This window comes from Uranotaenia lowii, chromosome 2 (genome assembly GCF_029784155.1).
Source record: "Uranotaenia lowii strain MFRU-FL chromosome 2, ASM2978415v1, whole genome shotgun sequence".
In the NCBI taxonomy this organism is placed as follows: domain Eukaryota; kingdom Metazoa; phylum Arthropoda; class Insecta; order Diptera; family Culicidae; genus Uranotaenia; species Uranotaenia lowii.
Window position 1 is genome coordinate 428739440 of NC_073692.1, and position 13885 is coordinate 428753324.

The 13885-nt window shown below is 39.3% G+C and overlaps 1 protein-coding gene across 1 annotated transcript; it reads left to right on the forward strand.

Annotated features, from left to right (window-relative positions):
- The first annotated feature begins 879 nt into the window (after positions 1–879).
- LOC129743511 (uncharacterized protein K02A2.6-like) lies at positions 880–2482 on the forward strand. Its single transcript, XM_055735544.1, has 3 exons — positions 880–1170; positions 1275–1718; positions 1778–2482. Exons 1-3 carry the CDS (start codon positions 880–882, stop codon positions 2480–2482), a joined length of 1440 nt encoding a protein of 479 aa, XP_055591519.1.
- Positions 2483–13885: the final 11403 nt, after the last annotated feature.

Below are 13885 nucleotides of genomic sequence, written 5' to 3' on the forward strand. Positions count from 1 at the left end.
CCTGATTAGACATAAAACCGAAGACATGAGTTCAGAGACTTGAGACCTGAGACATAGGACATGAAGCTTTTGTTGGAGACGTAAATTTATGAAATGATACGTTACATGTGAGAAGTGAAACGTGTGAAATGATAAGTGAGAAGTTGAACGTGGATAACGATGCTTAAGAAATGAAATGAAAGATTCTTCGGAACAAGCAACACAGAGAATGAAATTAATGAACAGACCTAACATTCCTTGTTGGCAAAAGGTGCATATGCTTTGAACGACGCATAAAGCTTAGTTCTTTTAGAAATGGGACACTTTCTTTTGCTGATAGCTCATTTAAAGCATGGATCATCCAAAATCTGGACGCACTGTTTATTATACAATAGCGCTCCTAGTTGTCGGATCTAGAATGTTTTGACAGTACTTTGTTCGGAAATGTTTCCTCTATTAGTGCTGAAAATTTCATAACGATTCGTTTTGTTCCAATAAAGTTACAAGTAATGGAAGCCGCGAGGCGTAAATTCATTTTGGACACACACGTCAAAAACCCGACGTGGTCTGGTTCAAAAATCGTGAATTGGCCAAAAATTTTACAAAGCCACTGGTCGGGGTGATGACCCCGCCAAGTTCAAATTTATTTTTGCCGATAAGTTGGCAAGAAAGTTGCAAGATCAAAGCAATCATAACATATTTGAATTTCCATTTATGTTTGATTACAGCAATCGTTTACTAGCTTGTGCATTATAAAAACGATGAAATTGTCAGTACATAAGTTAGTCTAAGTTTTGTTCTCAATAAAGTAACAACTAATAGTTTACAGTATAAACTAGTTTCATTCTGGAAGTGTCCAGACATGACAAATTGGCGACGAGGATTTAAGAACCTGAAGCGATGGCAGATATTCGGGAAGCAATACTCCAGATGGCGGCGCTCCTCCAGAAGCTAGCCCAGCCAACCCCACCACCTAGCAGCCCAGAGCAAACACTGGAAGCCTTGGCAACGCACATCAGCGAGTTTTCCTTCGACCCGGAAAATGGAATCACTTTCGACAAGTGGTACATCCGGTATGCGGATATCTTCGAATCGGACGCCAAGAACTTAGACGATGCTGCCAAAGTTCGATTGCTACTGAGGAAGTTGGACACACCATCGCACACTCAGTACGTCAACTACTCTGTTGTGGTATGAGCCTACTTGGTTGAATCAACTATATCCTGCCAGAGCTTCCCCGAGATGTCAATTTTGAAGACACCGTCGAAATCCTTAAGAAAATTTTCGGAACGCAGACCTCAATCTTCAACAAGCACTACCAATGTCTGCAGCTCGTCAAGTCAGACGCAGAGGACATCATTAGCTACGGAGGGAAGGTCAACCGTGCCTGTGAAGATTTTGACTTCAAAAATGTCAAGATTGACCAATTCAAGTGTCTGGTTTTCATTTGCGGTCTCAAATCGCATTGCTACGCCGACATCCGAACCAGATTACTTGCCCGAATCGAGAACGAAACCCCAGAAGCTCCCTTTAATCTCCAAACTTTGATTGACGAATATCAATGGCTCGTTAAGCTCAAAGCGGACACCACCATGATCGAGCGCCAGTCAAGATCGAGACCATCAGTGCACGCTGTACATGAGAAGAAGGAACAACATTTTCACCAGCAGCAGCCATCTTCAAAGACGGAAAATAAATTGCCACGCACTCCTTGTTGGCAATGCGGTCAGATACATTATGTTCGGAATTGCACTTTTCGAATCATTTGTGCAAACAATGCAACCGTGTCGGCCACAAGGAAGGATCATGTGGCTGTCTCTCGAAATCCAAACCTACCAGCAGGGGAAAGAAACCACCGGAATCTCCAAAGGTAAAATCTAATGTTGTGTACATCGTGAACCACATCAATCGGCGCCCCAACAAGCGGAAGTTTGTTCCAGCAAATATCAACGGCGTCGTAACCAATCTTCAACTGGACACAGCAAGTGACATCACGGTAATCTCCAAGCAAACATGGAAAACCTTGGGTAAGCCTACTCTCAAGGAACCATCAATTCAAGCCGTCAACGCGTCAGGAAAACCACTTCAGCTGATCGGAGAATTCCAGTGCAAGACGAGCGTCAACAACAAAACCTGCCATGCCAGATGCTACGTCACAGTTTCCCCGAATCTTAATCTATTTGGCATCGACTGGATTGAAAAATTCGGACTTTGGTCAGTTCCCATCGATCCGGTTTGCAAACAAGTCAAAGCGAAGCCGGTCCACAAGCTGACTCAACCAAGGAAAAGGCGAAAAAACGACGATCCTAACAACAAGAAGTACGGTGCAGTCCACAAAAGATTTCAGCAAGGCGACTTGGTTTACGCCAAGGTCCATCAAGCGAACTTCTGGAAGTGGGAACCAGCAACCGTAATTGAGAAAGTAGGGAAGGTCAACTACAACGTGTTCCTGCAAAAGCGACATCGTCTGATCCGTTCCCACATCAACCAATTCAAGACATGAACAACAGAATGCAATCTCTAAAATCCACCAACACCACTTTCCATTTTCTTTAATGATTTCGGATTGGCCATTCCAACTAAATTGCCACCTCCAGCCGTTTATTCAGTAGGACCGAATCCAGCACTCAACGGAGACATCGACTCTGACCGTTCAGAGTACTATTCGGGCGACAACAGCAGACACGACGGTCCACCTCAGCCAGATCGACGAACGTGTTAAAGCATTGAAGATTCTCCTTCGGAATTATTCCCTCGAAACGTCAATATCAGAATGATCGGAGAAGCGGTTAAACGTCCTCATAGCGTCTAATTAGCGCCGTATTAGCTCCAAGATTAGTCTGTTGAAGAGGAGCAAAGAGCTGAAGATAACAATTACTACAGATTCGAGGTCGTACACTGTGTAGGAGTGCTTCTAACAGTGCGAGGTCATCGGTTCTTTACGAAAGCAGATCGATGATAATAGAGCCCTTGTTGCGGTCCGGCGGGCTTGCAACATGTCGATGTCGGTTAGGCGACACCGGCTTTCGCAGATGCGAAGTTGGAACGGGTTGTGTCCATTCAGGTGTCGGAGAGCGACAGGCAAACAACGCCATTGGATGGCCTCGGTATGCCACGAGCCATTTTGGTAGAAATACGCCTCGGCTGTTCGGGGGTCGATCGAAATAGGAGACCCAGGCATCTGGATGCTTTATCGATGAAGTAGTTTGTGTAGATCGTGAAATCCAGCCGTTTGTCTGCCTCTTGTCCAAGAAAATTAACAGCCGATAGCGGAAATACTTACAGTTTCATTCAAGTCACTGGCATACGCAAATTTTGGTCCATCAAAAAGCAAAAGCATTTTGTTGAAGTAGGTCAGGAATATTATGGGTCCTAGGTGGCTCCCTTGAGGCACTCCGTAAGGGGCAGGGAATTGATTGAAGAATGATTCACAAGTTGCTATGGAACCATTCCAGTAAAATGGATCTAATTAACGAGCCTTGGAAACAAAGAGACGAATTGCCACGATTGGAATTTTTGGTTCTCTGCCAGTGTCATTCCAATCGAGCAAAACCAAGCAGTCTAACAGGCAACCTTACTGCAGGGTTGCAAGCTCATGGCGCCTCTGAAAGTCGCTGCCGCCGTCGTCTCATCATTATATAAGTTTTTTTAAATTATATTTTTCCGATAAATATTTATTTTTGTAATTTTTGAACACATGTTCAAAGGTGATGGGAAGTATAAGAGAAACATGAGCTATCAAAGAAAGCAAGACTTAAGCCGTAAATATCATAAATTTTTCGAAAAAGATACAACGGATCATCGGGAGGGGCTTGCACCCGCAATTTCCGTAGAAATACAACATTTTCAGGTACGAAGGTGTACCAAGACGAATTAAAAACATAATGTCGTGATTTTACGAATCTCAATTCAGAGATTCACTTAAACACGTCTGTCGCTCGCTAGAATAGATCAATGACTGACTTTGTTTTGTTTGTTTGTCAAGTGCTGCCAAAATAGCAAATGTTGTCATAGAAATTTATTTTATTTTATTCATCTACAGTGTTGCCGAATACAACTGTTATTTTATTTTATTCCTAATTAAATTTGATTTATTTTCTGTATACTCTTCATCTCATCCCTACATTCCTTCTCACCTCTATTCTTAATTAAAACTTTTCACACGTCAACATTTGTTTTTTTTTTCTTTAGAGCAAAATTTTATTTACCAAATATCCTCAATTTTTATTCCATATTCCACATCCTTATTCTCCATCCTACAAATTTTATTTTATTTCTGCTTATCCTTCATCACATTTCTACATTCCTTCTCAACTCTATTCTCAATAGAATCTTTAATTTACCGACTTTTGTTTTTCTAAAATACAAAATTTTATATCCCAAATATCCCTCATCTCAATTCTACATTCCATTCTCTGCAAAAGCTTTTCAAATCTTTTTTTCTTTGCATATTCTTCATTTCATCCGAAAATATTCTTCACAAAAGCCTTCCCAATTTGTACTTTCTCTGTCGCTCTGCTTTTATTTACCAGAGCCGGAACAATCCGCAAAAAAACATTCTTAGCAACAGCTTTCTCAAACTGTGCTTTCCTTTTTACTCTGTCTCTGTTTACCAGAGCCGGAATAATTCGATAGTATTCTAAGAAACAGCCTGCCCAACCAGAAGGCTTATTCAAATCAAACAATCAGCAGCAGCAGCCTTAAATATCTGCGCTTTTAACGGCAATTCCGTCTTATTTCCACCGGAAGGCCAAATCAAAACAATCAGCAGCAGCAGCCTCAAATATCTGCGCTTTTCAGGGGCAATTCCGTCTTATTTCCACCGGAAGGCCAAATCAAAACAATCAGCAGCAGCAGCCTTAAATATCTGCGCTTTTCAGGGGCAATTCCGTCTTATTTCCACCGGAAGGCCAAATCAAAACAATCAGCAGCAGCAGCCTTAAATATCTGCGCTTTTCAGGGGCAATTCCGTCTTATTTCCACCGGAAGGCCAAATCAAAACAATCAGCAGCAGCAGCCTTAAATATCTGCGCTTTTCAGGGGCAATTCCGTCTTATTTCCACCCGAAGGCCAAATCAAAACAATCAGCAGCAGCAGCCTTACATATCTGCGCTATTTGTGCTTATTCTACCAACCACGCCATTGTCGTGATTTTACGAATCTCAATTCAGAGATTCACTTAAACACGTCTGTCGCTCGCAAGAATAGATCAATGACTGACTTTGTTTTGTTTGTTTGTCAAGTGCTGCCAAAATAGCTAATGTTGTCATAGAAATTTATTTTATTTTATTCATCTACAGTGTTGCCGAATACAACTGTTATTTTATTTTATTCCTAATTAAATTTGATTTATTTTCTGTATATTCTTCATCTCATCCCTACACATAAGATTTGATTTCATTTTCGATCTTTGTTTATCTGAAGTATATTAGTTCTAACAGCCCTGAAAGTTTCAACTTTCCTAAGCCAAAGTCACTTCAACTCCCGTTTTTTTAATGAAAACATCACTCAGAATAATTCACGGAAATCTTCAAACTGAGCGATCAAAAAGTCGAACATTTTACCAGTAATAAACATGTTTCCATTTCGAGCACTGAAAATCATTATCGAAATCAATCAACCGGCACAAAGCTTCTTCGGGGATGAGTTTCATTTGACATCTTCTTCTTGGAGAATCAGAGCAATTCCTCACCACTTGCTACCTATCACGCTATTACTACTGCGGCACAGTCTACCGAGACCCCGTCAGCCAACTTGGATTGCTCTCCTACACTCGTAGAAGAAGCAACCACCATCATTCAAGGTGGCGACGAAACTTTGCCGAATGTCATTAAAATTCCATCGGGAAATTTCCCCGGTCGAAAAAGAAGTCGACTCCGAACCGATGATGATGATCGTCGGAGAAAGCAAACTGTTTTCCACTTGAGCTGCCTTTGAGCTGCTCTGATCTATAATTACGATTCATGAAATTTTCCCCAGCGTCAGCCATGATAATGTTGAGTATGGAGGGGATGACGGAGGAAAGAGACGAATTTTGCACTCTCGTTTGCACGACGTAAAAAGGAAAGCCAAAATTTTAATCCTTCGCAAAAAGGCTCCCCTCCTCTTCAAACTTCCTTCCAGAGACTTGTAAAGCTCGTTCCGTTTTACGAGCCCATCCAATTTGAGCTGGTATTTTCAGCCCACAGAATGCTAGAAAATTAAAGACTCCTCCTTCTGCCGGTTGACCCTCATCAACCTCAACAACAACCAAAAACTTTGGGAAGAACAATCTAACAGCTCTTAAAAAAATATTACTACAAGTTCCAACAAACTGTGCCATACCGTCAATAGTTTCTTGCCTTTGCCCTGGAAAAGTGGAGAAAGATGCTGGACAAACAACAGGGGAACAAAGAGGAGGAAATAAATCCAACCAAACTCTTTTGCTGAATCTTTCCTTGTTGCCAAGGGAAGAAGCATTCACTCATAATATGTCGAAAGTTTTATAGCTAAAATTACAGACATTACAGCCCCTGAAGATCCACAATCAAACATTGGACTTGATTTTAGTTCTGTTTTTCTTAGTTTAGTAGTCTTGTTATCCTTCCGAACCTCAACTATGCTCTTTGAGTGGATTTATAACAAAAATGTGATAAAACAAACATTTACATTTAGTTTAATGTTCATAACGATTTTATCAATGTTTCAAAGTCTCCTTTGATTTTCAAAAAGTGTTCGGTAACGTCTGCACAAAAACAAATAATTTCTTTGTTATTATAAAATTGCCATTTACTTCTAAATCAATGATTTGTTTTTGTCTTTGCGTAATCAATTTCCGTCCACAGAAAATAAATGAAAACGAATTAACAAGCAAAACGTCAAAGCGTTCGAATTATTGGATTTTTCCTATCAGCCGATTTTACCCCCGAGTGAGTGCGTGTCTAAATGTTCCCAACTACTTCGCATGGAACCCTCGTCAAAGGATAGAAAAAAAATTCCATTTGTACCCACATCCACCAGGAATCTCTGTATTCGCAAGTGACGTACACGGACGGACAGAAAAAAAGCGCTTCTAATAGCCGAAAAAGAATTCCGACTATTCCGGACTACTGATGATCGTTTCCACAAAATAGGAGGCCAGCGAAAGGCGTTAAGGATGTCACAAGCCAGCAGCAACAGCACATTTTAGGGTGATTACGTTTTGTGACGTATTTTCCGATACCTTATGGCACATTCTCCGCCATTATTGGCACATTTTTCCTCCTATTATCTCTGGTTGTGCCAGTGCTTTTGCTGTGGGCTATCTCATCACCAGAGAGTAAGGACACCACACCGGTAACGAATCCGACAACAGGAGTTAGGTAACGATCCCAATATGTATGACACTCACGAACAAAACTATAATGAGCATTCCGGCCTTGGCTGTTACGACAGGGCACATCCTTTTGCTGCTATATCACGGTGAAAGCTCACTATAGTGGCACGCCGCCAATTATGTAATTGAAAGAATTAAGGAAATGACAAACCGTTGAGAGGAACGTGGGCGAGATATTTTTAATGAGTGTGTAATCTAAACAGTTAGTAAATTTAGTCATGGTCATGGTCAGAATTGTTCCGAGAATGCAGTTCTTTGACTCAAAATTCGACTTGTGCATTGAAGAAAATAGCACCTATTGTTCCGTCGCAGTCACACGAGCTGCGAGAAACGATACTTTTAAGTTTTGATTTATGGTGGACCAAAGTTTTCGGATGTGTGTAGAAAATACGTCAGCTCTGGTTTGCAGTCGGAAATGGAAAGAACGCATCTCTCTCAGTTTATTGGCATGAATAGAAGCTGCTATAAAACTAATTAGCATTTCGCTCACTTCTCTCAGTATGGTATAAATCGGAGTTGGACCATTTTACCGAACAAAACAGTTCTTTCCCCTAAAGATTATCACTACAAACTATTCAGAACTTTTTAAAATATTTTTTTTTTATAAACTTTAAATCACATTTTTCGAATGCTTTTTACATAAACTTTTCAAATCTTAGATATTCATTTTTGCAATATAATTCAAAACTTTCTGTACTTTTGAGTGTGAATCAATTTTCACTTTTAAATTCAATTCTCGGAATTCATTCGCGATCGACTTCTGGTTTCTATCGGACTTCGATCCAATGTTTTTAAAATCTTCCGACTTTGTTGCAACTTTTTCGATTTCTCGGGAACTTCGAGAAAACCATCCTCCTCTGGTTCGTCTTCCTCCCTAGGCCGTTTCCCTCTCTGGACATCGATCATAAAACTGGTTCTAGTTCGCCTTCGCTCCATGATTTTCAATTGATTCCTGTGTGCATTGATGATGTTCCTGCCGAAAGATATTCGAAAAACATTTGGTGAGACTCGTTTTACAAATTTAGCATCAATCCATTTCACATATGAGTTTTTGTCGTAATTTTTATAAAGTATCTCATCTCCCAAACATAATTTAGAAAATGGATCAGGTTTTATATTTTCATCTGCCTCTATGCATACTTCCTCCCTTTTTTGAGTAGGCGCAAGAAACATTTTGTAGCTATTACTTGGATTCAACAAATCTAAAAGTGTTTTCGGCTTATAGCTTAACAATTTCTCCGATGGAAACAAACCCGTGGAAGAACATGTATTTCTATAATTTATTAAAAAATAAGAAATTCGATCATCTATATCTAATGATTTTGTTTGAGGCTCCAATAAAAATCTTTTAAAAACTTCTTTAATTAATCTGACCATTCTCTCCGCTTGGCCATTGCTACTAGGATTGTACGGAGGACTTTTCATAAATTGTATACCTTGTCGTTTCATGAAAGAGGCAAATTGGAAAGAGTTAAATGGTGGCCCTCCATCAGTGACTAACACGTCCGGAAAACCAAATCTTGCAAAAATCGATGTGAACTTTTTAATAACCTTGCTGGCATCGGTTCCATTTTTCATCAGTTCAATTTCTAACCATTTAGTATGACTGTCAATGACTAATAAAAAAGTCTTAGAATAAAAAAATGAAAAAATCAGCATGAATGGGACTAAACGGACGAGTGGTAGGAATCCAAAAGCTGTCACAAATTGGTTTTTTGATAACTGCGGTTTTTTGGCAAGGCTGGCAGATTTTCACAAATTGCTCAATGCACTTATTGAGATCAAACCAAAACACCGATCTTCTAGCGATTTGCTTCATTTTCACTATGCCAGCGTGGTTTGCATGTAATAATTTTAAAACTTCTTCTTGTAATGCAGTGGGAATAAAAACTCTATTGTGATACAAAACACACCCTTCAATCACCTCAAGATCACTTCGCATGGAAAATATATTTTTCCATTCTTTATCTATAGCTTTGGGCCATCCAGTTTTTATATAACTACATAGCTTAACAAGAAAAAAATCTTTCTTTGTTACTTCAGCAATTCGCAAAAAATCTAAAGGAAGTTCAGAGAAATAATTGATTCCATTGATGTTACCATTGTCTAAGTTTTCTGGAATTTTCTGATCCAACGGAAATCGAGAGCAGAAATCTGCATTGCCCATCTGAGCTGATGGTCTGTAGAGAACAGTGTAATCATAAATTGAAATTTCCATAGCATAACGTTGCAACCTTGTAACGCAAAGCTGGTGTTTTCCCTCCTTTCCGAATATGCCTAAAAGAGGCTTATGGTCGGTGTAAATAAGAAATTTTTGACCGAATAAGAATTTGTGAAATTTCTTCACAGTGCTTACTACTGCCAAAGCCTCCAGATGTAAAATTGGATAATGCTTCTGGGCGGAGTTTAGAGAAAAGGACGTAAAACTTATAGGTTTTTCTTGATTATCAATTACATGTGCTATCACTCCCCCAACACCGTAGCTACTAGCATCCGTCGTAACAACTATTGGCTTATGCGGATCGTAAAATTCCAAAAAATTGGCTGATATCAATTCCAACTTAGCATTTTCAAATGCTTTTTGACAATTTTCATTCCAAACAAATTTTTCATTCTTTCGCAACAAAATGTATAAACTGTTTAACTTGCTAGATAAATTGGGCACAAATTTCCCGTAATAATTTATTAATCCCAAAAAAGCCTTGAGCTCAGTTACGTCTTTAGGAACTTTTGCCTCTTTAATTGTCATAAGTTTTTCAGGACTTGGTAATAAACCTTCCTCTGAAATCAAATGTCCCAAATATGTAAGAGATTTAACAAAAAATTTGCATTTTTTTAAGTTCACTTTGATATTAGCTTTTTGTAATTTATCCAACACTAAATGAAGATTAGTCCTACATTCATCTAGAGTCCGTCCCGCAATCAACACATCATCTAAATAACAGCTGATATGTTTTAAACCAATTAATATTTCATCCATTAGTTTTTGAAAAATGCTTGCACTCGATGAAGCACCTTGAGGTAATCTATTATACACATATAGTCCTTTAATTGTATTTATAACAACAAATTTTTTTGACCTGTCTGATAATTTCAATTGCGTATATGCTCCAGCTAAATCTAAGCAACAAAACCATTTGCATCCTGCTATAGATGCAAAAATGTCTTGTGCCACTGGAAGAGGATACGTGTTTGGAATAATAACTTTGTTGAGAGAAGCTTTGCAATCAATCACCATACGAATTTCCCCATTCTTCTTTAAAACGATAACCACCGGCGAAGCCCATTCACTAACCTGTATTGGTGTAATAATATTTTGTCTTTCAAGTGAATCCAAATGCTCCACCACTCTGTCCCTCAGTTTGTATGGAACATCATACGCCTTGCGAAAAATAGGTTTTTCTTCCTTTAGCACCAACTCAGCCTCATGACCTGTTATTGGATGTGAAAAATCTCCGTCAAAAACACTCGGGAATTTCTTACATAAATCTGAATTTAATTTACCCGTTTCAATTGAGTCGCCCTGTGATGATTGATCATTAACTGCATTTATAAAAAATTGTTTCCTCCAAAATGGAAAAAAATCGTCGAGCCAGTTCCTTCCAATCAAAGGTACAAAACTGTGTGAGCCATTGAGCACTATCAACGGAACTCTCTTTCTGATGTTATTCAAAGTCGCGTTCACCCATATTTTTCCGTAAATGTCCAAACGCTTACCATTCACCACGACCAAACGACTATCACAAACCTCTGGCTTCAAATTTCTAAAATTACTCATGTAAACCTTGAAACTAATCACTGAGACTGCTGCACCAGAATCAATCTCCATACACAAATTCTTACCATTCACGAAAACTTCAACAAAGCATGGTTCATTAATTCGATCATGAGTCGAGACCATCATACACGGATAATCGCTGTCTTCTTCATCATCATCAGTGTCCCTAATACGTAATCTTTTGAAGTCATAATCCCGAACTACTTCTTCGTCTTCCATTTCATCCACAAAGTTCACTGACCTTTGCCTTCTGAAATCAGGGCAGTTACGCTTCACGTGTCCCCTGCGCCTACAGTAGTTACAAATAACATTTGCATGAACAATATTTGTGCCATTGCCATTTCGATCATTATAATTTTCTCTGGATAATTTTTCACGCTGATAGCGATTGTCCCACCGATTTTCAGAAAAATTATTAAAACGATTTCCAACAAATTTGTTTCTATTAAATCCACTGTAACGATTTCTGTTTCCATCACGCCAATATGGCCGATCTCCCTGGCCATAACTGCTATTAGCAGGTGCCCCCAAACGATATCTTACTGAATTCACAGTTCTGGGCTCCTCTCCCCGAGTACTGAGTTCCTGCGCTCTCAATCTAGCCAATTCATTCCTGACGACAATTTCTTCAACTTCCTGGAGAGTCATACCATCCCGCATCAACAACTTCTTTTTCAATTCTTCATCTCTTAACCCAAACACAATTTTATCTTTGATTGCTTCATCTTGATGACCTTCAAACCCACATTCTGATGCCAGCAATTTTAAAGCCAACACATAATTCTCTGCGGGCTCGTCCACCCCTTGCACACGATTGTTAAACTTGAATCTATTCATCATGTTGGGCTCGGTTTTATCCAGACGTGTTTTCAACCTGTTAATGATATCGTCATAATTGAGATCAGCAATTGCTTGACCTGGGTAAATCAACTTGATTTCTTCAAAAATAACTGACCCACTCAATGTTATAAAAAGATTTTTCTTTCAAACATCCGGAATGTTATTAAGTTGATAAAGAATATCCATTCTTTCCATATAATGAGCAAAACTGGCCCCCCTCACATAATGGTCAACTGAACCAATAAGAGACATTTCCAATGAAAAATTAGTACACTGAAAAAATTTTTTTAGTTACTAAAATTGATACGACTTACGTGACCTTCTAATACAACCTCAATTTCAGCAGCACAACGGTGACCACGTGGATCTTCCTGCGAGCAAATTGCAGATATCGGCTAAAACGATGACTTCACCGAATACAATTAGTCCTAGAATTCACCCAGATGGGCTATTCACCTTTCCAGCACGTTTTTTTAAAGCTTTATACTTCTTTGTAGCTAGATGTCCTTTTGTCTTGTACACGTCTACATGCATGCAAAAAATTATATCGTGTTTCTTCAATTTGCACGTTTTGCACCCCAAACTTGCACTCAAACGCTTTTAATCACATTTAATCACCCACGGCTTTTCATGCACGCTTCCGCCGATCCAAAAAAAACTTGTCCTCGTCGTCACTTTTAAGTTTTGATTTATGGTGGACCAAAGTTTTCGGATGTGTGTAGAAAATACGTCAGCTCTGGTTTGCAGTCGGAAATGGAAAGAACGCATCTCTCTCAGTTTATTGGCATGAATAGAAGCTGCTATAAAACTAATTAGCATTTCGCTCACTTCTCTCAGTATGGTATAAATCGGAGTTGGACCATTTTACCGAACATAACAGATACGACAAATTATAAAAATATGATTTTGATTACAAATGTCAAGTGAAGCCTTACATTTGCACGGGTCTGTTTTCTGCAAGGAAGTGTCCGACCAGTGCATTGTTTCTGTACGTACAGCAGCTAAAGTCTGTTTCACATAGAATCTGGTCGGATAAAATAGATCATAGAACGTACAACAAAAGTAAAAATGTCATAAAAATCATTCGTCAGCTTTTTGGATGAATTTTCGAACTTTTTTTGTGATACCTCTCATCATTTTCTGCACAGTACTGCTATTAACCTCATTCGCCATCTTGTTCCTCCACTTTTCCATTTGAGCGGGTTTTTTTCATGGTTCTGCCACATTTCTTAGGGCAAACTAACTATTGCCTAATATTTATCGATGGGACGAAAATCCGGACAGTTTGGTGGATTGATATTTTATAATCAATCTTGTTCTCCTTTTACCAACTTAACGACATCCCGGCTGTAGTGGCAGCTTGCCAGGTCCGGCCAGAACTTCACCGGACCTTTGTGGGACTGAATGAATGGCAAAACCCTCTTCTGGAGACATTCTTCTTTGTAAAAGTAAACATTTCCATTCATTGTGTCCCCAGTGATGAAAATCTTAGTCTTCTTCCCACAACTACAGATCCCTTGCCAAATCATCAACTTACGAGCAAATTTATCTGCGAAAACAAACTTGAATCTACCCGCAACATTCCCTTTACGCTTCGCAAGGTAAAATTTGTTACCGGGTATTTGTCCAAAATCCATTTTGACGTAAGTTTCGTCGTCCATCAAAATGCATCCGTTGTACTTGGTCAACACTTTCTTGTACAACTTCCTTGCCCTGGTTTTGGCAACCAGGTTTTGTTTCAGCGTCCTGTTGGGGTGTTTGATTGTATGATACGACCGCAAGCCTTCTCGCAAACAAATTCGTCGAGCTGTACTGTGGTTCGTCTTGAACTTTTACGCCGAATCACGCAAGGAGATTCCAGGATTCTTGTGAACTGATCGAATTACCTTTGCTCGCAGCTTCCGGTCATATGTTCCACTTTTACGCCTGGTTTG

Coding starts and splice junctions, on each gene's coding strand:
- LOC129743511 (XM_055735544.1), top strand. CDS start 880: ATGGCAGATATTCGGGAAGCAATACTCCAGATGGCGGCGCTCCTCCAG. Junction 1,171..1,274: donor ACGTCAACTACTCTGTTGTG/GTATGAGCCTAC, acceptor TTCGGAACGCAG/ACCTCAATCTTCAACAAGCA. Junction 1,719..1,777: donor AATGCGGTCAGATACATTAT/GTTCGGAATTGC, acceptor GTCGGCCACAAG/GAAGGATCATGTGGCTGTCT.